At 27.9% G+C, this 24,059-nt stretch overlaps 1 protein-coding gene across 1 annotated transcript in view; it reads right to left on the reverse strand.

Annotated features, from left to right (window-relative positions):
• Positions 1-19,252: 19,252 nt before the first annotated feature.
• Positions 19,253-24,059, reverse strand: part of LOC129961052 (uncharacterized) — a 179,818-nt gene continuing 175,011 nt past the window's right edge. The window contains exon 5 of the mRNA XM_056074855.1: positions 19,253-19,522. Within this exon, the coding sequence (XP_055930830.1) occupies positions 19,255-19,522 (268 nt within the window). The 3' untranslated portion in view covers positions 19,253-19,254. The remainder of the gene's footprint in view (positions 19,523-24,059) is intronic.

Genomic DNA, 24,059 nt, shown 5'->3' on the forward strand with positions numbered 1-24,059 from the left:
AATCATATTATCTATTTTTTAAGATTCACTACCAGATGACACTACCAGAACCGAAGTTAATTTAATTAATTGACAAATTGAGAAGTGAAAGTCCTGGAAATATAAAAATAGTGTCATGTTATTAAAAAACAAAACTGTACAAAATTTAAAAATTGGAGCATACCAGGAAGTGAGTAAAAATTGATTACGAAATCCCATCTCTACAAGTAGGAAACAAGTTAAGTTAAATTAATGTGTGTAAAAAATGAGAAAGTGTCACAATATTCGTTCCCACATATATTTTATCATTCAGTACTTTACCACTTTATACATGTTTTATAAAATATGTCTTTACTAAATTTAGCAGCTGTTAGTCGAATAGCATCTTCTCACGATAGTTTCGGAAGCACGTCGTCTTTTAATGTTTTGAACAAGTTTCTGATCGGAGAGGTAATAAAAGAATGAATTACTTGCATTCATTAGCTTGGTGTTAAAAATTATAAAACTAAGAACAATGACAAAGAAAGCATTGATACGAATATTTAAAATGTTTTCAATTATAAAATAAAATTATATATTTAATGATGCAAGGTAAGATTATGGCTTTGTCTTCGGAGAAGATGCAAATATTAATACAAAACTTTACCCGAATATGAGAACGTTTCCTCATTAAAAATGTGACGGGTCACTATTGATTCGTTATTAGTCTTCCAAGAAAGTTCGTTTTAAAGAAGAAAAATAAAGCAGTTTTGTAATAATTGTAAAGTAATATTTAGTCCTTTAAATCTGCATCAAGCTTAAGACTGTTTTTTTCCAAGATTGAAAATAAGCAAGCAAGAAGAAAAAATGGAAATGAATCTTATTATGATATTTAACATTGAATGTGTTATATAAAGTTAATGTGTTTTGTTAAAGTTTTAAATAAATTTAATATTATTATTTTATAGAATTAAAGCAAGAATTGACTTCTTTGTGCACTTTCCAAAATTATGCATCATTTCTCATTTCAAAATATTATTTTCGTAGATGTGCTTAACATTTAATATGTAATTTCCTAACAGATTTGATAATCAAATGCACTGTAATATGAAATAAAAAAGAAGTGATTTTAGACATTTATTTCATGAACAAAGCTAACTTCGTTCATGTTTTTAGTCATAAATAATTCCACAGAAAATGATTAGATGCTATATCTTTTCCTAAAAAAATGAAAATCTAAAAAAGTAAATGATAGTGAATTTTAAAAATTAAGTCACATGTGCTATGTTTGAGCTTTTAATTTGTAATTTATAAAACATTTTACTATTTTAGCCACGTTACAAAAGGAGAAAATAGTATATTCTTTTGTGTTCATTTTTGTATGAATTATTAATGGCTTCATGTCTAGATGAAAATAAATAGATAGTAAATGAGCTTATTTTTAAAAAATCTGGAAAGTTAAAAAGAATTTAAGAAATTTTGAAATCTGAAAGTCATTGTTCAAATCTGCATATTTTTACTGCATTACAAATTTGAAAATACATATTTTATGAAGTGGAACAAATGTTGAAAGTTCCTTTGCTTTGTTTAAAATCTTGCAAACAAGATTTTCGATAAAAAGAGAAGTATGGAAAATATTTTATAAGTAAATATATTGCTCTTTAGAGAAAAATTTATTATTTTATTAAAAACAACATTTGTAAACAACTTTTGTACTAACAAATATGTTAGTACAAAAGAGGGCTCCAACTGATAAATAAATTCTTCCGAGATATTAAAAGTTTGTATTTTTTAAATACCGAACGAGTCGATAAAAAAGCTTTGTTTATTTCAATACATATTAATAATTTGTCTGATTATTATTACTATTACTGGAGGCAAAATAGTTAGAAATATTTTCTGAAAAATTAAAAGCATTAAAATTTTAGAAAAACATAGAATATTAATTTGTTGAATTATGAATCGTGTTGTATAGGCTTTTTGATTAACAAATACAATTAGTTTTAAATACTTGATGACACAGAGTATGGCATTGTCCGGATTAACAAGTATAAAATTAAAATCCTGAATCGAATAAAAACAACTTTAAAAAGTTTAATTAAATGGGGCAATGTATGATGAAATTAACAATAAGAATAACAATGAAACAAAGAACGTAAAAAAGCGGAATCTGTAAAATTTAAGATTTCTGTACTACCGTAATCAATTCGTGAAAGTTTGAAAAGTTAGAACTAGATAAAAAATAATTTTCAAAAAAATTTATGTTTATGTAATATAACGAAGAATTTTTAATAATTATTTCCTATTTTAAATCCTTAATTGATTATTCCTTATTTTTATTTCATGGAATCTTAAAATTACTTACTTTTCAAATTAATTACCGGGTGACCCTACTCATATAGAATTAAAATTTAAATAAATAAATATATTAACTTATAATTTTGGAAATATTGAAAAATGGTACATTTCCTTTCAGAACATACTTGTGTAGAAAATTAAACATCTCTAGTACATCAATGTGCGAGTTAAAATCAATTATAAAATTAAATCTTTGCAAACAGGAATCGAATCAAAATAAAGTATGAAATTGAAAAAAAGTAACGAAAAAGATGAATGAAAGTAACAGTATGAAACCACGATCCCAGAGAGTGACAATTCAGGTTCTTTAAATAATAATATTAAATATATATTGAGCTTTATAGTTAATCAATGAATATATTTTTTTTCTTCTGATTCATGTATCCTTGATTATTTGTTTATAAGTAAAGATATATTGGCAGTGCCATGCTTAAATTTGGAATAGGAGAACTTTTTTTAAAGATAACTGTGCATTAATAACAGACGCAGTATCTTTCATTATTTTGCCTGAATCATAATGAATTATCTCCCCAGGGGCGAATTCATCATCTGTAATGCCAGAGAGCAAATCACTGGTGAACAAAGTTGCAGGGTTGGATTTTTTAGAAACAGAAAGTTGCAGTTTTTGTAACTGATCCGCACTCTTGTTTACAAAGAAGTTCTAAAGGGTCATACTGAAAGTTGCAGTGGCTTTATTTCTGTATGAATGGACGTCATTAAAGACATGATAGGAAACCTGTAAAAATCAAATTAAGTTTTATTAAGTCACTTATAGATCTCAAAACGCAAATAGCTTTATTCCGCTTAGGTAGTTGCACTAGTGATGAAAAAGTATTTTCTTTTAAAATATTGTAAAAAATAAAATCTGCATTAAATGCGAGATAAATTTGTAAGAACTTCGTGAACAGTTGTATTTTGTTTGGTTTTAACTGTCGAAAGTCTAGAATGCGACTCTCTGGATTTTCATTTAAGCTTTTGATTAGGAATTATATTAATAGCATTTTAATAAAAAAAAAGGTAACTCCTTTCAGAACTTAAATAGGGCACAAACACATGCCTTTCATTTATTGGCTTAGATTCGAAATTAGATGTACAACAAGGTTGGATTCGAAGATAAGATAGATCAATAGGATCAGGTATCATCCGCCTCATCATTTGACCACGGTTCAAAATTACAAAATCCTTCTCCAAATTCCTCTCTTGTAGCGTAAAAACAGAATGGTTTCCAAACTGAACTTACATAAAGGTATATAGAGGATAGAAATGGCAACAGCAATTTAAAAAAATTATGTATTCATTCTTCTTACAGATGAAATCTGAAGCAGCATGGATGAGCTGCTAGCTCAGATGGCGTTCTTTTCATCTGACTATGGTGAATAGAGGTTTCCAAAGGTAACCATAAGGTATCTACCAAGTCAATTAGTAGAAACAAAACAATACAAAAACTAAACATTTGATTCGATTATGGGCACAAATTTGAATGTTTATTAAGACTATAAAGTAAAGCGTTTCATAGAGTTTATATTTATCTATTTTTTAAAGAAATGTAATCAAATGTATCCCATACATGTTTGCGAAATGAAATAAATAGCAAGAGAATTCTATTGATTTGTACATCTTTTAGATAAGAAAAAGCCCATTCACTTGCGAGAATCAATTGAAAGTTTCCAAGAGAAGTGTGATTTTTTTTTAAATTTCTGTTTCCTTACAGAACCACATTTGAGCTGATGGCCAGGTCTGAAATTTGAGAGGGGAGGATTACAAGTTTGATACCTTATTCAATGGAAGGTCCATCTAGTGTATACTAAATCTGCTCTCCAAGTTCAGACGTTCACACGTTAAAGTGACATGGAATTTTTGACAGGTGATGCACCGGATCAAATGGCATCATCGTCATCTGAACACAAATCAATATTATTGGGCTAGTACTTTATTAGTTCACGTGGATTGAAAATCTTATGAAATGTTAGACTAATTAAATTTGTTTTAACTATTCCTTTACATTTTCTTAGCATATTTTTTTCTAGTCTAAGCCCTTAATCTTCATTTAAGCATTGTCTCTGCCAACATGAACCACACCAAAGATAAAATAAAGAAAAATAATGAAATGAAATCATCCAATTCCACAGCCTTTCTTATAGAATCATCTTTTATTTTCTCTAACAGAGGAAAGAAGGCGCGCAGGTTGCATGGGAATGACCACAAGATGTTGACCAGGCAGCTCCTCATTGGAATATCAAGACGAGAATTAAACGGCGGATTCAGGAAGCAGGTGGAGCAGATTTGCGGTTTTCTCCAAGTCCTTTGGTCGATAAACACTAGGTTCAAGGGGTTTCGTTTCTCTGACTCGACCTTTATGGGGTAGAATTTTAAGTAGGAAGTATCCGTTTGTGACAAAACTGACGAAGAAGATTACGATTGGAGAATCAAAGTGAAAAGGGACATTTTCCTTACAACAGAAACTGCAAAAGGATATAATTTGCCATGTAGGTACTTAAATAAATTCCTTTAATGGTAAATTCTGATTCCATCAATATTTATTTCAGCTTTACTAGAGTTCCAATTAATATATTTAATATCAACAGTAAATGAATATAATTTTTCGAAAAGATGAATCTGTATTTATACAACATTTTTAATTCGAATTAATTTTGAACGATGGATTTAAATTTTCTGTTTTCCATTTTTCCCGTTCATTTATCTTTCATCCCTTCACAAGCAAAAATAAATAAAATATTAAAATATTCATTAATGTTTCACATATTTTAATTTCACTTAATTCAAATTTTCAAGCAATTAAATAATATTTTTACTCCACTGGAGATTTAAAGTAATGCACAGACGATTCAAAATAAAAAAGAATTATACATAATGGTTTTTAAAGCAACCGTGTAGACAGAATAAATTTTGAATTCTAATTGTTGTTTGTCTGTTTTGTCTGAGCCTTTCTTTAACTTCTTATTTCAAAATAAATTCTCAAGAAAGAAGACTGGATGTTAATTACAACTCATAGAATCAGTTATAATATAGGGGAAAGAAATGATGACTTTGTTTTGCTTATGTAAAGTATATATATTTTTTTATATAAGCTTTCACCATTGTCATTACGGTGGTGTGATATGGAAGATCTTAGAATGGTTAGCTAACTCTGGTGCCATAATAATCATCTGGTCCTATTTTGAATTCGGTCTAAATGATGCCTTGATCTGAAATTTCCAATGGGTTGATAAAATAAATATATACAATTTAAAAGACAAATTGTATGTGAGTAAAATATATTTCTTACGCAAGTTTATGCAATTTATAGCAATGGGGTGATAAAATAAATATATACAATTTAAAAGACAAATTGTATGTGAGTAAAATATATTTCTTACGCAAGTTTATACAATTTATAGCAAGGTTATGTATTCATGTATGCTTAAATATGGGGATAAAATATGAGTAAAGGCTAAATTACATTCAGTGGTTAAAATTTCACAAACATGTTAGAATGTTATTTCGCATTCTGAGAAAATAGCAAACGCAAAAGCAATTACTTTTAAAATTGCCTCTAAAATGTTTGGCATTATATTAATAGACTATAAAAGGTATCATCTTACAAAATATGTAAGATTTCATTTCTTTTGTTTATCTTGAAAGATTTTTAGCATTGTTTTTTTTTGTGACAAATTTGACAAAAAATTATGATGTCCTTGTATGTGGAAAATTAAGAATAGATATTAAAAATTATTCTTTTTCTTTGTTATTTTTAAAGCATTCCTTTTCAAAAAGTACCGTTTTCCGCAGGCATATTAAAATTGAAAATCATAATTCCTTTGTGCTAAATCAAAATGTCTCTTCATTAGCATATTTTATTTCATCAACATGTATAATAAATTTTATTCTATTCTTCATGCGTGTAAACATTTAAATTAAATGTTGTTTTCACAAGCAGCTCACTACATATTTTAATTGAATTTTATATTCTTTTTCTGATGTTTTATAAAATTGTTTTTAGAAACTTACTGTTTCCTTTCTTAAATCTTAATTTATTTTATTGTTCAATTATTGTTTCATTTTCATTTTAATAAGAAATACCTATTCTTAGGCGCAAAAGTTTACGCTTAAAGAAGTGATTAATTACTATAATTCAAATAATTAGCTCTAATTGAAGCACTCTACGTTTTAAAAAAATCAACAACATGAATGGACTTATTCCTTATTTTATTTTCTAAGTCCAAATATTATTAATGATGCGAGGATGTTTGTGGTAATGAAATTTCCCCAAAGGATATGAAATAGAAAACTAAGGAAATTGTTTAACTTAAAACAATTTGAAATACACGACTAGCTGCATTTTTAACAAAACGATGTTAGAAGAATGACAAAAAAGGCTCATTACTAATATTGATAGCTAAATAAATTACAATCAATTCAGTATAAAATATTCATTCCTACTTAGATTTAATTCAAATCAAACACAAGGCGGGAAAGAGATAAAATGCAACCTTTTTTGTCGAAATATTTGAAATGCTTAGTTTTTACCCAGTGCCATTGATCCGATAACTGTTTCATTAAGAGTGAAGGAGTCTTTGGATAGTTCAATCTTCCCGAAAACTTTTAACAAAATATTTATCATTGTTATTTATGATCTTACTTGATTATTATGCTTGACACACCCATTCGTTAAAATTTTCGGAGCGGTACTTTCTCATGCTGGTAATAAAATTTATGGATGTTTCTCGCTTTTAAGAAACTGAACTGTGACCTGTGCATCGATTAATTATAAAAGGTCCTAAAATGTATTTCGCAGTGATAGTTCCTTTTAAGTGAAAATGAAGAAAAATTGATGTGCTTACGGACCAGATATCTCGCGTAAATTTTATTAATTAAAGCGGTCGCGAAATTATTTATAATTAAATTTAATAATATCATAACTGAATTATGAAGTTCTATTTTATTTCTTTATTACTTCTTACTAAAGGGGAAATAAAATCAATACCTTTTTAATCCTCTATTTTATTTACAATGATATTTTGTAAGTTCGACAGCGTTTGTGTTTTATTCAAATTTCAAAATCTGCTGCCTGCTATGTCACAAATCTATTTTTATTTATCACGTTGATATATTAATGCTAAGTGTTATATTTAATTACTTATTTTATTAAGAGATTAAACTAATCAATTAATCTCAAATAATCTATGAAAAGTCGTTAAAGGTATTGCGTAGCGGCTCTTTCTTTTTAAGAGAAAATAAAGAAAAATTAACATGGCTGCGGATCACATGTCTCGGATATAATTTTATTAATTAAGACAGTTGTGAAATTACATATCAATGAATTGAATAATATCACATCTGAATTATTTATTTTGTTTAACTCTGTTGCATTTTGTGTCCATAACCATTGTTTTTATTTACATGGATAGACACGATACTATTAGTTTGTAATGATTACTGAAATAATGAAACTGACCAAAGATTGTATTTGTCTAGAAGGGATAGTTAAAAAAATTATACGAAGACATTACATTTACCATACTACGCTACACCACCATACAATACCCCCATTAGAGTCAACAGCGACGTCTAAGAATGCCAGTACCAGCAATGAAGACTTATTGGAGCACAAGAACTGGTAGTAGAATTAGTACTGATGCTCATTACATAAATTAAGAATAGGTATATAGAGCCTACTCAATGTTGCCTTTACATATTAGTTGCGTAGTAGCATAGATAAAGTCAAAATCCGATTCTTATTAAATATTAGTGTGAATAGATATCAAGAGAAGTGATTAACCCAAAATAATGATGCAATAATTTACATCATAATGTAAAGTGCTAGAAGCAAAACAATTTTGGAAATGGAAATATTTTATGACCAAAATTCCTAACAAATTTCATTTTTAAATTTCTAAATGGTGCGAATGAAATGAATGATTGATTTCAATTCCTTCTTTTCCTTTACAATGATATCCGGAAAATACGAGACAGTTTGTGTTTTATTCAAATTCAAAACTAGTATCTGCTATATCCTGTTCTGTTTTTATTTATTAACGATAAGTATTTTATTTAGTGATGTTTTGATTATTAGTTATTACTTTAAGGATACTGTAAAAGTAATTAATTTTCATCTAAATTCTATAATTTATCTATAATTTTACAAATGCTGCATTTAAATCAGATACCAGTTTTTCGATTTCAAAAAATAGTTTTGAAACTGTCTTTCTTTTTTAAATGGATCCTTTTCTGTATCCATAATCAATTATATGTGATACGATTTAACTATCGATTAATCTATTATGGAAACAGTTTACTTTTATGCATTAATTAAAGTTTGGGCATTTATTACTGCTTTGATTGCAAATTAAATAATTTAAATGGAACTCGACTTTTGTAAGTAAAATCCTTCAACCATTCTAAAACAATATTTAAGGGTAATACAAAACTAGCTCTACCATTATTTTCAGATCAATAACCACAAGTTATCTACTTCAGATATATTTTAGAGCGGATATATTATATTTTCTCCGCTTATGACAGTTCTATAAAAACATTTATTCCTTTTATCAGCATAAGTAAACTAAAACTTTGCAATTGTTACGAAATGAAGGCAATTTAAAGAAAAGACGAAGAAATAAATAAAAAAAGCAATGAAACAAATGAAATGAAAAAAACTTTCCCCGACAAAAGAAAAACAAGTTTTCTTGTTCTATGTTTATTAAAATTACTTTTCGAGCCATCTAAACGAAGAAGAAGAAAAAAATTTGCTTTTTGTTTCCAGCTTTCTTGTACTTTTAAAGAATATTAAATGTAAAACTGGATGAAAGTTTTACTTGAATATGAAGTATAAACAATTGTTTTAAAAGTGAATATTACTAAGGAAGTAGTCTTTGCATTTTAAACCAGCTGTATATTTAAAATTTAAAACGATTGCCCCTAATTAAAGTTCCTTAATTCTGAACTTTAATTAGATTATTTTATTACAATCCTTCTGAATTATGAATTATTTAATGTTTTATAATAAAAAGTTGTTCAAAATTTAACAACTTATATCCAGCTTAACATTTAACAACCTAATTAGCGGTGTCACGCCATTTCAGAAATTAGCACAGTTGCAAAAATATTTATTTAGAAACTGCATTTATAAAACAAATGCTACTTTACGTATAAGTAGATTAAGTTTTTGAATTTTAAAACCAGACATAAAAATTATTGCAACAAAGAATCGCTAAGCCCATTACATTCTTTAAATGCTTTTTAGAATTTTCATGCTTTTTTTAAATCAGGAAAATATCGTAAAACATTCACACCTTCCCCAATCCATGCATCCTCTCTACCATAAAGGCACCACAGGAAACAAAATAATGCAATCTTTTATATTACGGCCATATACCGAATTATGTTGAGAATAAATTTGGCAATGAAATTTTCGTTCGTAATGGATTTTCCTTGGAGAATTTTGAACAATGCTCAAATTCCATATAGAAAGATCTGCATTTTTATATTAAATTTTTCGCTAAGTAAAATTGGCGGTAATACAATATTTTAGTTTGCAGCAATTACCACTTACTATATATACTAATTAACTACAATTGATGTCTCTTTATCAAAATTAACATTTTAAAAAACTATCTCCGTACTTTTGTTTCGAGTAGGAAAATTTCTATCTACTTTCCTTTTTTATCTAACATAAAAATTTAATATTAAAAAAAATGAAAATTAAATATGTTTCTATCGAGAAACCGAAATTCTTAAACAGCCAATGAGACAAAGCAGAAAAAAAAACAGTGAGAGAGAGATGACGAATTTTGGATCGGAATGAAAAAAAAATAGGCCAACTGCCTGCATTTTATGGCCGATCTGATACAGTTGCAGCTCTCATACCTCTAAATTTAAAGGGAAAAAAAGTTGATTTTAGTCTTTAAATCAGTCAGTCAATTGTCTGTGCAATGGACCTTCTTGGATTGCAAGAGACTTGCAGACTAACCCTAATCTGCATTTTTAATACTTATTAATTAATTTTCAGTCATCTCTTCACATTTTCGTCTCTTTTTTATTGATTATCAAACTTTCAGGGTAATATAGTAAGCACAGAGCATCGAACTCTCAGAGCGCAGAAATTGGTAAATAAGATTTAAAAAATGTGACTTTAAAAAATAATTTCGGTGAGTGCTGCAGCTCTGAAGAACGAGCCACCACTGCTTATATTTTAAAAATAATTTTTCTTGATTGAAATTTTAAGAAATATTTAGTTTTAATTTCACATGCATAATGTTCATTGTTTCATTATAAGAAGTTAGTAAAAATCAGGCATTTCATGATTTAATGATATATTCCTTGTGATAAAGAACAAAATATTTAAAAGAATTACATTTTAACAGTTTAGAGTTAAGGTTTATGTATGCATACGTTGCTATGTAGAATTAGACAATCTAGCAGTAGTTCATTAACATAAATTAACACATATAACAGTTAGTTGTAAAAAACCCCTAGTTCTCAGATTTAAATGACTAAAATTGATTTGATTAAATTCTAAAATAAAGTATAAAATTATATCCTATAAGTGTTTCCCTATTTTTCCAAAAGATAAGAACGAGAAGAGATTTCTATTTCAAAAAGACGAGATTTGCATATTTATAGATAAAATCAAAATAAATGTTAAGGATACAATTAAATTTTCTTTCATTTCATGTAGGAAAGATTTTATAAGATCAAAACTAATAATGATGTTTAATAATATGAAATAAAAATTACAATGCTACATCTCACGTAATGGCTCATGTATTTTCACTTTTTTTATCTCACAAGTGGTCCAACAATCACAATTTGGAATTTTGCCCTTTCGGGTAAGAGAAGCCTCTATCCTAGACGTACGTACGGGATGGAGCGTACGCGAAAGGAATCATCCCGCAGGACAGGGGTTTTACATCGCTAATCCTAATTTTGAAAAAAAAAAAATCACAAAAAAAGTTTGAATTACAACGCCGTCATTTTTCTACCTTTTTAGATTATTAATTCATTCATAATTTGAGCACATTCGTCCTGCACAAATCACGTTTTCTTGCCATAATAAACCGAAACCAAGACTTTCCGTACTAAAAAGAGAAGTACGCGAAACGTATCCGAAATCTACCCATAATAAACCGAAACCAAGACTTTCCGTACTAAAAAGAGAAGTACGCGAAACGTATCCGAAATCTACCCATGATAAACAGAACTGACGGTAAAACCTAAAAAGACTAGTTACAGTTACACAGCAATAACAAAAGAAGAAGAAAATAATTCGGGACGAGATCAGAAACGCAAATGATTCTTTCAAGTGGAACGTTACACAACCCAGCTCTGTTTATTTACATTAATCTTACCCCCCCTCTCCCCCGCAATAGCTGATGAGTGAAATACCAAAGGCTGAATATGAGCAAATTGATGGTCAGGATACTAAAACTATTATTTCAAAAGTAATGGACACAGGGAGCCATCTAGTGGCATTTAAAAATTGTACCAGTTTAGAATGCATATACATATGCATCGCCGTCCCATGAATTCATTTCAACAGGTGAGCCCTGTTGTGAGAGACTTCCGCTGGTGATGCATATACTACACGCCCGTCGAGAAAGGGTTAAGGATTGCTTTTAATGAATTATAAAGGAATGAAATTTTAAAATAAAAAGAGGGGAATCAAAAACGTAAAGAGAACTGATATTATATATAGTTTGTCTCTTTATTATTTTCATTTTGTTTTTAGTGACAGACAACAAAATAAATTATCATATTATTAAAAATCCAAGAAGAATGTGTAAAAAAAGTGTCGTATTCTCAAAGATTTAACTGCCATTAAAAGTTTTCTATTCATTTAAAAAAGCTTTCAGGTGATTAATACAGAAGGAAATTAAATAATTTTACCAATGAAAAATATCAAATTTTCAGAAAAACAAATTTTTTACAAATATCTGCGTATTTTTTGTACAAAATGCCTGGATATAATAATCATTCTTTTATAGAACATGCAACACTTATCAAAACTACTGATTCAATAGTTTCATTTTGTCCTTATTTTCTCGCCTAGAAAATGCTACAAAACTGTGAAAATTCTCAGTCGAAAGCTCTAACATGATAATTATGATATGCAGAGGTTAACTTTCTTTTTTTTAAGCACTGGCATATTAATAAAGGTTTTCCATTTTTTTTTCACATTGAATAATTGGGAATATTACTATATTTTGATCGAAGTGACATCATTTTGAAAGTTGTTCATTCAAGTGTAATAAAAGTTTTATAACAGAATCCAATCCCTTCTACATTTTGGCGTTGTTATTCAAAGGATTGTTATTCTGACAATCCTACGAAGTGAATTATAAAAGTTAGTTTACATAGGTTTCTCAAGATATCCGCCTGCTTTAAAAAAAACATTTTTTGAAAACAAAAATCACAAAGATTTTAAAGTTTCATCTGAAAGCCAGCCATTTTAGATTTTCAAAATCGTTTTTATTTTATGTTTGAAATTAAAAGAATTTTAATAGGATTTAATTGTTGAAAATGAGACTGTAAAATGCAATAAATAAGAATTTTTTATTTTTTAAAATTTATTTAATTTTTTTAAATTATTTTAGTTATCTAAAAACAACTGCCTTTTTCTATTAGATTTCTTTTACAATATACCAAATTTTATTTTCGAATATTTTTACTATGAATTTCTTTGCTTTTAATTGCATTATAGAAAAATTTAGATAATCATATATCATCAAAATATCTTTTTTCCACTGATGCTTTAGTTTTTGAAAATAAATGTATGGACAGCATTTAAAAGATACTTATGAAGCATTAATTGATAACAATACCTCCAAATTAATTAATATGCATTTTCAAGTCAAAAGCCTGAAAAAATATGGAAATATGTCATTGCTGGCTGCATAGCAAATCACAATACGTAATATTAGTGAAGAAAAAAGATATGAAATTTCAAATTGAAATGAAGGATTGACGCTCAAAAAAATGACAAACGAACCTTGAAAAATTTCAAGAACTACTATTTTTTCATCTAATTAAAAATTAAAAACTAAAACTGATTAATTAAAAATTCATTACTCAAACTTAGTAAACGTTATTACTAAAATACTACTAGTACAGATATCAATTTGAAATCTTGCATATACTTTGTTTCAAATTCTTTTTAGAAAACGAATTAAAATGAAAGCACAAGGACGAAACATCGTAAAGTTATGCAGCTTTTAAGCTTTGAAATAAGGTCAATATTCAAAACAATTGCTGACTTTTTTTCTAAAAACTCTTTTGCAAGAATTTTGAGTTATTTCTAAACTTTTGCTTCAGTGGTTAGATACTAAAACAATGATTGAATTTTTTTAGAATATTTAAAAAATATCTACATAATAAAATATTTTTGTATGATATCCACATAATAAATTATTTTTGTAAGACACTGTAAGTTTCTACATAACAGTAGCTTGAAGATGGAAAAATGTTAATTGAATTAACATTAATTTGAAAAAGGTCTCCGAACTTGATCGGTTAACTTAAAGGCATTAAAAAGTTTAGAATCAACTGCATCAAATGTTACTGATATGGGCGATAATTCAGCGCACTGATTTTAAAATTTTGAATTTATCTCATTATGAAATTGATTCCATGCTGAATCTTCAGTCTCATAATTGCTTAAGTTTTTATCATCTTGAAGTGTGAAAGAAAACTCTCCTAAAAAAACCTTTTCTGGATTAATTTGATAAACTTTATTTGACCTTTTAACCATAAGTGCATCAAACTATCATATTTTCGGAATGCGATAGTGAATTGTGAGCTAATATTAATAATTCGAAAATGTTAGCTCACAATTCGAAAAATTGTGAGCTAACATTTTCGCTGATATATCTTTCCGTTGAAAATGATCCATACTCATCACAATAGTTCCATGGTCTCTAGTTGAATCAATATGGCAATGTATTCACCATATAAAAGAATTTGTCTAATTCGATGATACACACAATATAGCAATTTAGTGATTAATATAAGAACTTTTATAAAACTTTTTTTCAACTTAATATAATTCTTAAGTAAGCCAGTGTTTTAAAAAGATTAGTAATGTATTTCATTTAACTTCTTTTTTATTGTATCGGTTTTACATTCTTCAAATCAGCTTTCAGAGACTAATCAGTATGAACAAGCACAGTGAAGTTAAAGTTGCCTGTTTGATTCAAATGAATTCTGATCAAGTTAATTTAGTTTAGGACAGGATAAATTAGTTACTTCTGGGAATTAAGTAATGACCTTAATCTAATTTTGCTAGAATAACTCGGTTCTAGATAATTTCTTTAATCATGAATACTTTATAAAGGCCTTAATCATTTGAATTATCTTATATGTAGGATTTGGAATGTGAAAGTTGTGATACATTTTTGATGTATTACAAAATTCATAAAATATCAGTCGTGGTCAATATTTGAATATTTGTCGCAGATATTAAGCACTCACATATGCGCTTACTGAACTAAACATTTGCTTTAAATTTAGTTTTTAATGTAATATAACAATACAATGCAATAAATGAATGTAGAAAAAAGGACATATATTTAATGTATACATTATCTTAAATGACAATCCTCTTTCCTATTTAACCCCTTATATCTGGAATAACATTATTTATTTATTTAACACTCACTGGTTTCATTTGACAGTCCAAAATGATGTGCGACGTACAAAAGGAGGTATGGAAAGTTTTTAATGTATACACACAACAAAATTAAAAAAACAACAACATAGTATCACGATATTAAAACATGCAATAAGCAAACCAAAATTCAAGGAAATTTATAAAATATTGAAAAAGTTATAAACTGCAAAATAATAAATCGGCAATAAAAATAATATAACAACTAAAAATGAATATAGAATGCTAATGTAAGAAATAATAATCCAGAAAGAAATAATAGAAAATAATAACATATAAATATTAAGAAATTATATGTAGCAGGAGTATATTTAGTAAGAAATTAAAGAGTATATAAAAAAAGGATACTTTAATCTATTAAACTTTCTGAATACTAAAATTAAGAGTCTGTTAAGAACACTCCTTGGAAAAATTTTGAAAACTTTAGCACTAAAGCAGATTCTTTAATGGAGCCTCCCCACCATACTTCAGGATTAGTCTTTCATGTTTCCAAATCCTATAAACCAACAGAAAATGTTTGGCATATTATTCAGCTGCTCCGTATTTAACACTTCGATTAACATTGAAGAGCGAATTAATTTTACAAGTTTTTCTGTAAATAAAATTTTTTTAATTGCGAAAAGTATACGAGAGCAGAATAGAACAATATGATTTTTAGATATGCTCACACACACACACACACATATTTATATATATATATATAATAGTTTTGCTATTAGAATTTAAGTTATTTTAATATAATTTTAGTGAATCTTGAATCCCTAATTTGCCTTCTTGCCAAATCAGAGAAGTAAAATTTGAACCTGCGGACTCACGATTTTTATATATCACGATATGAAAAGAAGTATTTTGAACATTTTTATTTTAAATTAGAGAAAAGTGTTTGAATAATGACCTCAAAAAATTTGACAAAGATAATTGAATAAGAATGTGATATGCTGGAAATGTATTTATAATCATCCAAATATTTTGGTAAAGGTGCTAAAATTTTTTTATAAAACGCTTTCGAAATTCTGTAATTCAAATCAAGGCTCATACCAAATTTCTTTAGACAATTGTACGTTCTATTCGACAATGCATTGATTTTTTTTTGTACAATCAAAAGAAAAGATACTGCTGGTAAATATGCAAGAAAATAATCCAGAAACGTGATACAACTCCCACGATTTTGAAATTTTAAATGGAATGTGTCTCTATATTATGTAGGGCAATAAGAATATTTAATACTCCTTAATACTTTATAACACACATTTGTTATATTTTATCGTGATTATTAATTTAAAAGTTCCATTAAAATGCAAGGAAGTGAATGTGGAATAACAAGGTTCTTTATTATATTTCTCAATTGATTATTTCCCTACATAGTAATAATATAGTTAAATTCGACAAATTTTTATCAGCACAATTATATTACAGAAAATATAAGCGAAATTTCTAATAAAAGTCTTTATAATATAATAGCTTGAGTTTTTCAGTTTTCTCTTCCATATTATTTTAGCTTTTCTTTACCTTCGTAAAAGCAATTATTTTTTTCTGATTTCATTATAATATTACGCAGTTATAATATCTGACTTAACTTTCTTTTGCTCCAATCATTTCTGTTTTGAAGACATAAAGGTATAAATAATAAATAAAACTGCTTATGTAGCTTGGCAACATCTGGTGCTGAATGTCGGCAATGGTTGGCGATGGATATCATTGGGAAATCACTTGGCCGAGTAAGGAGTTCTCTTTTTCAGAGTTACGTTATTGTCGCTGATGTTGCTCCTTTTGACACAGAAAGGTAAGAACAAGGAAACAATATCAATTGAACCAAGAAACGTAGCATTCGTTTGCACTGTTTATGAATTGCCAGATATTGGGAACGATATGTTTACTGGTGAAGTCTTAAAGACAAAATTTTCCCATAAATTGTAAGAGAGCAAATGTTAGGCAGTCGGGGGAGATATGCTCCTATGTTTTCTGAAAGCACAGTTGCTTTAGGAATGAAAATATATTAACTTTATTTCATTAACTATAGTCTTGTTTCCAACAGCTCTGTAATTTAATGTTAGAGCATACTAATACTTTACGAATAGTAACATTTAGGAAGTAGCTTGATATGATAGAATTGCTTGAAGATATTTAAGCTTATATTAAGCCAAGATAGTATTCGTGTGCTCGAAGAAGCATCTTTTTATGTTTGGAGCGCAAGTTCTGAAATTTGCTATATACTGACACATAGCATTTAACATTAAATATTGGCATCATATCAATTTAAAGACAATGCAAATTAAACCTTTTTCATTTTAATTTAGAAATTTACACCACGAATTAAAGTTGTGTTAAAAATAATTTTCAAAATGTTTCTCAGATTAAAATTTTTTTTCAATATTATTGCTTGTTATTTTAAACTATCTGCATTGCATTCAAACGCAGAAATATTCTAATTTTTCTGCTTCAGGAAATACTACTTTTTATTCAGAAATTCTGAAAAAAATAAAACAATTTCATGAATTATATATTTAAATTTATATGTAGAAATCAATGTTTTTATGACCGCCTAAATTATTTAATATCGCCTTCTACCTTTTACATGATTTCATATTTGCCCTGTTCTTATCAACGCTTTCTCTATTCTTCTTAATTTCACGCTGGTTCTAATAAAATGAATTGCTTGCAAGTCACAAAATCCGAACATAAATAATCATCCAGCCATACACCAAATCTGTAAACTATTTTTATAGACAGCAAGGCAGAAGAAAAGCATTTCAGGAAGGCATTCATGCTCAAGTTATGCATATCAAAAGCTGATTATCAGCAGAGAATTTCTTCACTATGCTATTTTTATTATAGGAAGTTACATAAGGAATGTATACTAAACCAATAATTATTTTATTCCATTGCGTCTGTTTTAGAAGATAAAACAACGTGAAGTAACAACATAGACGAAACAACTTGTAAGTAGATGAGAATCAAAGTTCATCTAGTGTCTGTGACACTAATTCAATAGACTTTTTTGACGTCATTTGCCATTCTGAAGTGATTTGCGATTGATATTATTGGCTGTTTCTTGTGTGTATACAATTTTCATATATATTATTCATCATGATTCGATTTAAGATGATGAGAAAATTCTGGAAATCTGTATGTGATGCTTGTTAGTTCAGATTAACTAAATTTATATGTATATGACTTTTTGCACTAAATATATACTTTCATTTGTATCCAAGAAAAAAATAGTTTGTTTGGGGGAATTCTTTCTTTGGGTAGTAGTTAAAGTTTTTTTTTCTTTTTAGGTAGGAAAAGAAATGTAAATCTGAATAAAATAGTAACAATTTTCAGAAATGAATGTTCAGTTCCTAGTGTTAGACATTATGGACAAAATGTAATCAATAGTCAAACAAATCAGAATGCTCATTAAAATCAAATTTACTGCCTGAACAATTTCAGAAGATTCATAACAGATGGATTCAAATGATCTAAAGGAAGTGTTATTATTATTATTTATTTATTTTTTGCTATTTTAGTTATTCTATTTTGAAATTGAATATTCCGAAGAACAGAAGTCCTTATTTTATAGCTTTAAATTTGATATGGTGGAACATTAAAAATCTGAATTGATTTTCCTTTCAAAATTCCGCTCAGATACTATCATAAATGTTTAAATGAACTTTGCGAAATAATCTGGTTGAACATTTTTATGATGCATACTTATTGTTATAATTTTAATATATGAAGACAATAAACTTATTTTCAGATATGTGGTATTGGAAACACTTTTTCATAAAATAACAACTCTAAAAAAACATTTTTATTGTCATCGTCCAATAAAAAATTAAAAAAAAATGTTTTTTCAGACATTCCAATTAGATAACATCTAAAATATTGACATAAAATTAGCAGAATGATATGAAAGTTAATGCTGTTTAAGAAACATTTATTATTAAATATTTAACAAGGAAACAACACGAACGAATTTCCTGTTAGGCAATATTGGAATTTTTTCTTACAAAAGTGCAACATGAAAACAAACAATTTTATTGTCATCGTCGAATAAGAAATAATAATAATAATAATAATAATAATAAATAAAAACTGTATTTTCAGACATTCCACATAGATACCATCGAAAATGTTGACATGAAATTAGCGGAATGATCTGAAAGTTAATGCTGTTTAAGAAGCATTTATTGTTAAATATTTAACATGGAAGAAACACAAACAAATTGCCAGTTAGGCAATATTGGGAATTTTTTTCTTAAAAAAGTACAATTTGAAAACAAACAATTTTATTGTCATCGTTGAATAAAAAATAACAGTGCCGTCACTGCAGTAACCAACATGCATAAACTTCGATACATATAATAATCATTTGAAAATAAGCTGACTCCAACATTTTGATTGAACGAGCACGCATTCGATCCGTGAGTGAAGAGAGCGCAGTGTTCGTTGAGGAGAGACCCGGACATACGATCTAGCTGATTCTGGAAGAATTGATGAGCATGATGGCCACAATCTCGCAGTATGAACTCATGCTGGCACTCCACAAATTCAGTAAAAGCACTGAAAAAAAAAAGAAATATTGGAGTACTATTATTTTCAATGCAGATGATAAAATATGAGGGCAGTTTTTTCAAGCTCCGATTGACCATCAAAAAAGACGAAAGAAAGAACAAAATGAATATAATACGATAATATATATAGAATCATTGTTGCTTTTTGAAACAATCAATGTGAAGATTTAGTTTTTGTCATATTTGAGGAAAAGATTTCCTATACTTTGTTCAAAGATTGTTACCATCAGTGACGCGGGAAGTTACCATCAACATTTCTTTGAAGATCCTTATTAGGCTGAAATTATTATTTTGGTATTATTGCCAGGTTTTAATTAAGGGAAAAGATGAAAACCACTCGGTTCAAAGCCGCAGGATTGTAGCAAAAGAAGATCTTGTTTAACGAGTTGATAAAGTTATTGGAAGAAAATGGTGGATGCTGAAATCCCAGGCAACGAATCCCTGGCCAGCATGCCAAAATTAAGGCTTTGGAAGGTTAATATTTAAATATTCCTTTTCCATATTCCTTCCTTAAAAGAAATTTCAAATAACTCCCAGATTAATGCAGAGCCTTAAGGATCATCTCACATTATTGGCGGCAACAGTTTTCAAAGAGGATATTTAATTCAATAAGGGAAAAGATTATGGTAAATTCTTAAACAAATATCCCTATTTAAGTGAATTCAAGATAGAAAAGAAAATATTTGTAATTCAGAGAAGGCAGTAAAATCTATGATGTAGAGATATATTTGAGCAACAGTGAGTTAAAGAATGTTTTCAAGGCACACATTTCTATGATGCCTTACATTATCAGTTCATGTTTTGACTTTGCGAGTACATATATTTAATTAATATCCAACAAGGGACTAAAGCATTTTATGTGTCCAAGTCTTGAAATACATTTGTAATAACGATATAAGTAAAATTAATTATAAATGTATTTGAGTTTATCCTTGGAGGAGTCGGCTAATAAAGCTTCTGAAATTATCATCCAAATAAGTTTGGAAATTTTCAATTATATTAATTTTTAATGAAAAAATCCAATTAATAGAAAAGAAGTTATTCCTGTTTCAGACTCAGAATTTCTTTTTTGAAAGCAACCTATTTTGAGTATGATAAATAGCCCTCTGACTATAAAGGGAAGACTGAAATTGTAATATTAAATTAGAACCTTCGATTTTGAAATCATACTTCTTCAAAGGGAGACAGTGAGCGAAAATCTGAGTGTAAGATGTTGTAATTCGAAAATTAATCAAACTGGCTAGGCTGTATGCTAAGTAGAAGATCGATTCAAGGGCGTTTAAGAAACATATTCAGTACCTGAAGGAAGCAACCGCTCTTGATCGGTAATGCATTTGTAAATCAGGCAGTTTTCTATAGAAATATTCAAATGTTAACGGTCTATTAATTTTTATATTTTATAATGATGATTCATAATGAATGGCACTTCATAACATTCCGATGATGAAAACATTTAAACTGTTTTCATTTTAACATAGTGTTAATATTTTGTTAAAAATTATTCATTAAATGTAGTACGAAAGAAATAATTCTCTGTTTTTTTTTTAATATTTTATTCATGGTTGAAGTATTATTCTAACGATCTTCTCTAAATATCTGCAGGTTGGAATTCTTATGTGCATATTGGTTTATCTAAATTAGATATGAATTTTTATGGAAGCAATTTATGATCCTAATACATCGCAAATGTAATTTATCTCCTAACTTATAAAAAAAATAAGATACTAGTTTTCATATATTTTAAGAACCATTTCGTATGAAAGAGACTTCATTGAAATGTTACTATTTTATGGTACAAACAAATGTGAATTCGCTACTCGAATTACTAATGAAAAATTTATGAGACCTTTTAAGAATTATGAACTTCAGATAATTCACAATAGATTTTCTAACTTGGAAATGTTCTTGATATTTGGAGGCATATATTTTCTTAATATATACCTATCTTCGGTTTTCATTGAGGAAAAATCACTGCTAAGAAACCACAAAATGTTCTTAGTTCAGATAATAATTGTCTGAGATCTGAACTGAAACAGTGAAATCTATATTTTATTAGATATAGAAAGCAGAAAAATGAATGTATAGCGTCTGTAAGCAGATAATTATTACCAAAATGCACCAAGTGATCTCAAGACGTGAATATTTGCAAGAATTCTAGCTACAATATTTTAGAGTCTCTCTAAGCTTGTTTATTGCTAAGCTAAGCATTGTTTATGCACACTAATATCTTAAAACTTAATCACATGAATTATTTTCGCATTCAAGCATAAAATAAATTGCTTTGATCTATTATGGGCAAAGAATTGTCTTTTCATTGCTTATAATTAAGTATATCATGTGAACGGATTTCTCACGATTTTCCTGGTTTCAAGCTTAAGTCCAGGTCATCAAAACATCCGGATTTAAGCCAGTGCATAACGTGGGAGAAATATTGATTGTAATAAGGAAAATCTAACGTAATTTACATTGACTTCCATTAATGAAATCATATCCATTCTTTACACACACTAAGTACCGTCTCGTAATTTGTAGTTGATGGGATCATTTGAACATCTCAGAGAAAGAGATTATTCTTGAAAGTTATAAAATAGTTGCTGAGCTTCAAATTGAATTCCGTTTTTCCCTTTTTAGAACACTGCAAAATAAGAAATCAACAAATTTTGTATAAACACCATACTTCAAATTTCATCCATTTAGATCAAAGCTTTATTGTGTAATGATATTTACAGAAAGACAGATATAGTTACAAAAATGCATTTTTTGAGTTCAGGAAGATTTGAAAACCAGAGATTCATCAAAAACTTGAATTCGAATTTTTTAACGATTACAGTATTTTCTCTTTGTGTACGAGAAAGTAAAAAATGATAAGATTTTCCTGAAAAGAATTTTCTGAAAAATATTTACTGAAAAAAAACACGACATAGAACGTAAGAAAGAAAGGAATTTCTTTTTTAAAACCCAGCTCAAACTAAATATTAAAAGTTTGGATGTTTTTCTATTTTTCACTAATGCAATTTCTTAATTATGAAAAAATTATTTCCTTTGCATTTTCATGTGTTCATTATTTCATTTCTTCAGTTTATGTGCCAATGCAAAAATTAATTTGCAACATTATAGTAGATATAAAATCTACACTGTGATCCCCCACCGTAGTCGGTTTGTTCAGATTTCAGCTAAAATTATTATGATAATCCTATTCCTACAGTAGACTCATTTTGAACCAGAAAAATGAGCAAGTTTTAGAGGCGGGGGGGGGAAGCAATTTTTCATGACTTAACGCATAGAACTCTTTATTTGAAAGCTGTTAGTTTACTAATTGTTATGGTGCTTTTGAAGAGAACGTACAGTTTCATCTAGCTGTATAGCTTTACAACATGATTACCGGTCGGAGTTGGTTCATTCTTGGTATATTTTTTAAAATTCTCTTTTAGTGTATTTTTCGTTAGTAAATTTTTTTTTTTCGTTTTTTTAGTGTATTTTTTGGTACTTCTTTCACAATACTGAACGTTGTGTATTTGATAATTTTTACTAAAAATTTTTTTGACATGTAAATGATATTTTGTTATTCACTTGCCACACCAAACTGTATATGTATCAAAATAATAATTTCATTTGAGCTGAAGCGAGGAACTAACTTTAAGAAATCAATAGAGAATTGTTAATTTTCAGTTAGTTGTAACTCTAAATACTGATTAACATTATCTGCATTAATGTTGACTAAATGAAAATTTCATAACGAATGATTTTTCTTCTGAAATATTCTATATATTCTAAAGTTATTTCTGCTGGTTATTGACACAAATAAGTACAATTTTGAGTGAAGTAAAAAAATTATTGAATATTTCTTATGTTTGAAAGAATTCTAATATTTGAAAAATATTTTTAAGAAATTTTATATGAAACACAAAATGTTTTTTCGTCCTAATTATTTCGATTTCTTTATTGTGGCTTGAAATGGGAAAGGTAATTTCACATATATTCATCGTCTGAGTTTGATCTGCAGATCATCATAGGCAGAATAGTTAATATACTGTAAGCATAAAATATTTCTGGAATTAAATTAACATGAAAAAATAGGGAACTGTATATAATTTTTTTTCGCATCATAATAAAATCCTTTTAGATTATAAAGTAGCAGGTCGCACGCTTTGAGATTTTAAAGAAATCGGTTAAAAAGGATTCGGCAGAAAAATTGTTGTAGAATCCAGATTGCAGCAAAGAGATCAATAATTATGGTGGCTAAAATTACCTTTGAATTCGCAGTTCGCTCTTCTGGTATGAAAGATTTTGAATAGTTGTTTTAATTTAGTTGTTATTTTCTTAGATATTTATTTTGCTGATGTAAATTTGCTCGGAAGTTTTTAAATAGACTTCAGTAATAGTTTGCACTGCTGTATTTAAATTATATGATATAAAACAGGAACTTCACATGTATTTTAGTGCAATCAATTAAAACATAGCATAGTACATTATAAAAAGTTATAATTTGCTTATAATTTGTATTTAATGCGCCGAGTAATGAGGTA

This window comes from Argiope bruennichi, chromosome X2 (genome assembly GCF_947563725.1).
Source record: "Argiope bruennichi chromosome X2, qqArgBrue1.1, whole genome shotgun sequence".
In the NCBI taxonomy this organism is placed as follows: domain Eukaryota; kingdom Metazoa; phylum Arthropoda; class Arachnida; order Araneae; family Araneidae; genus Argiope; species Argiope bruennichi.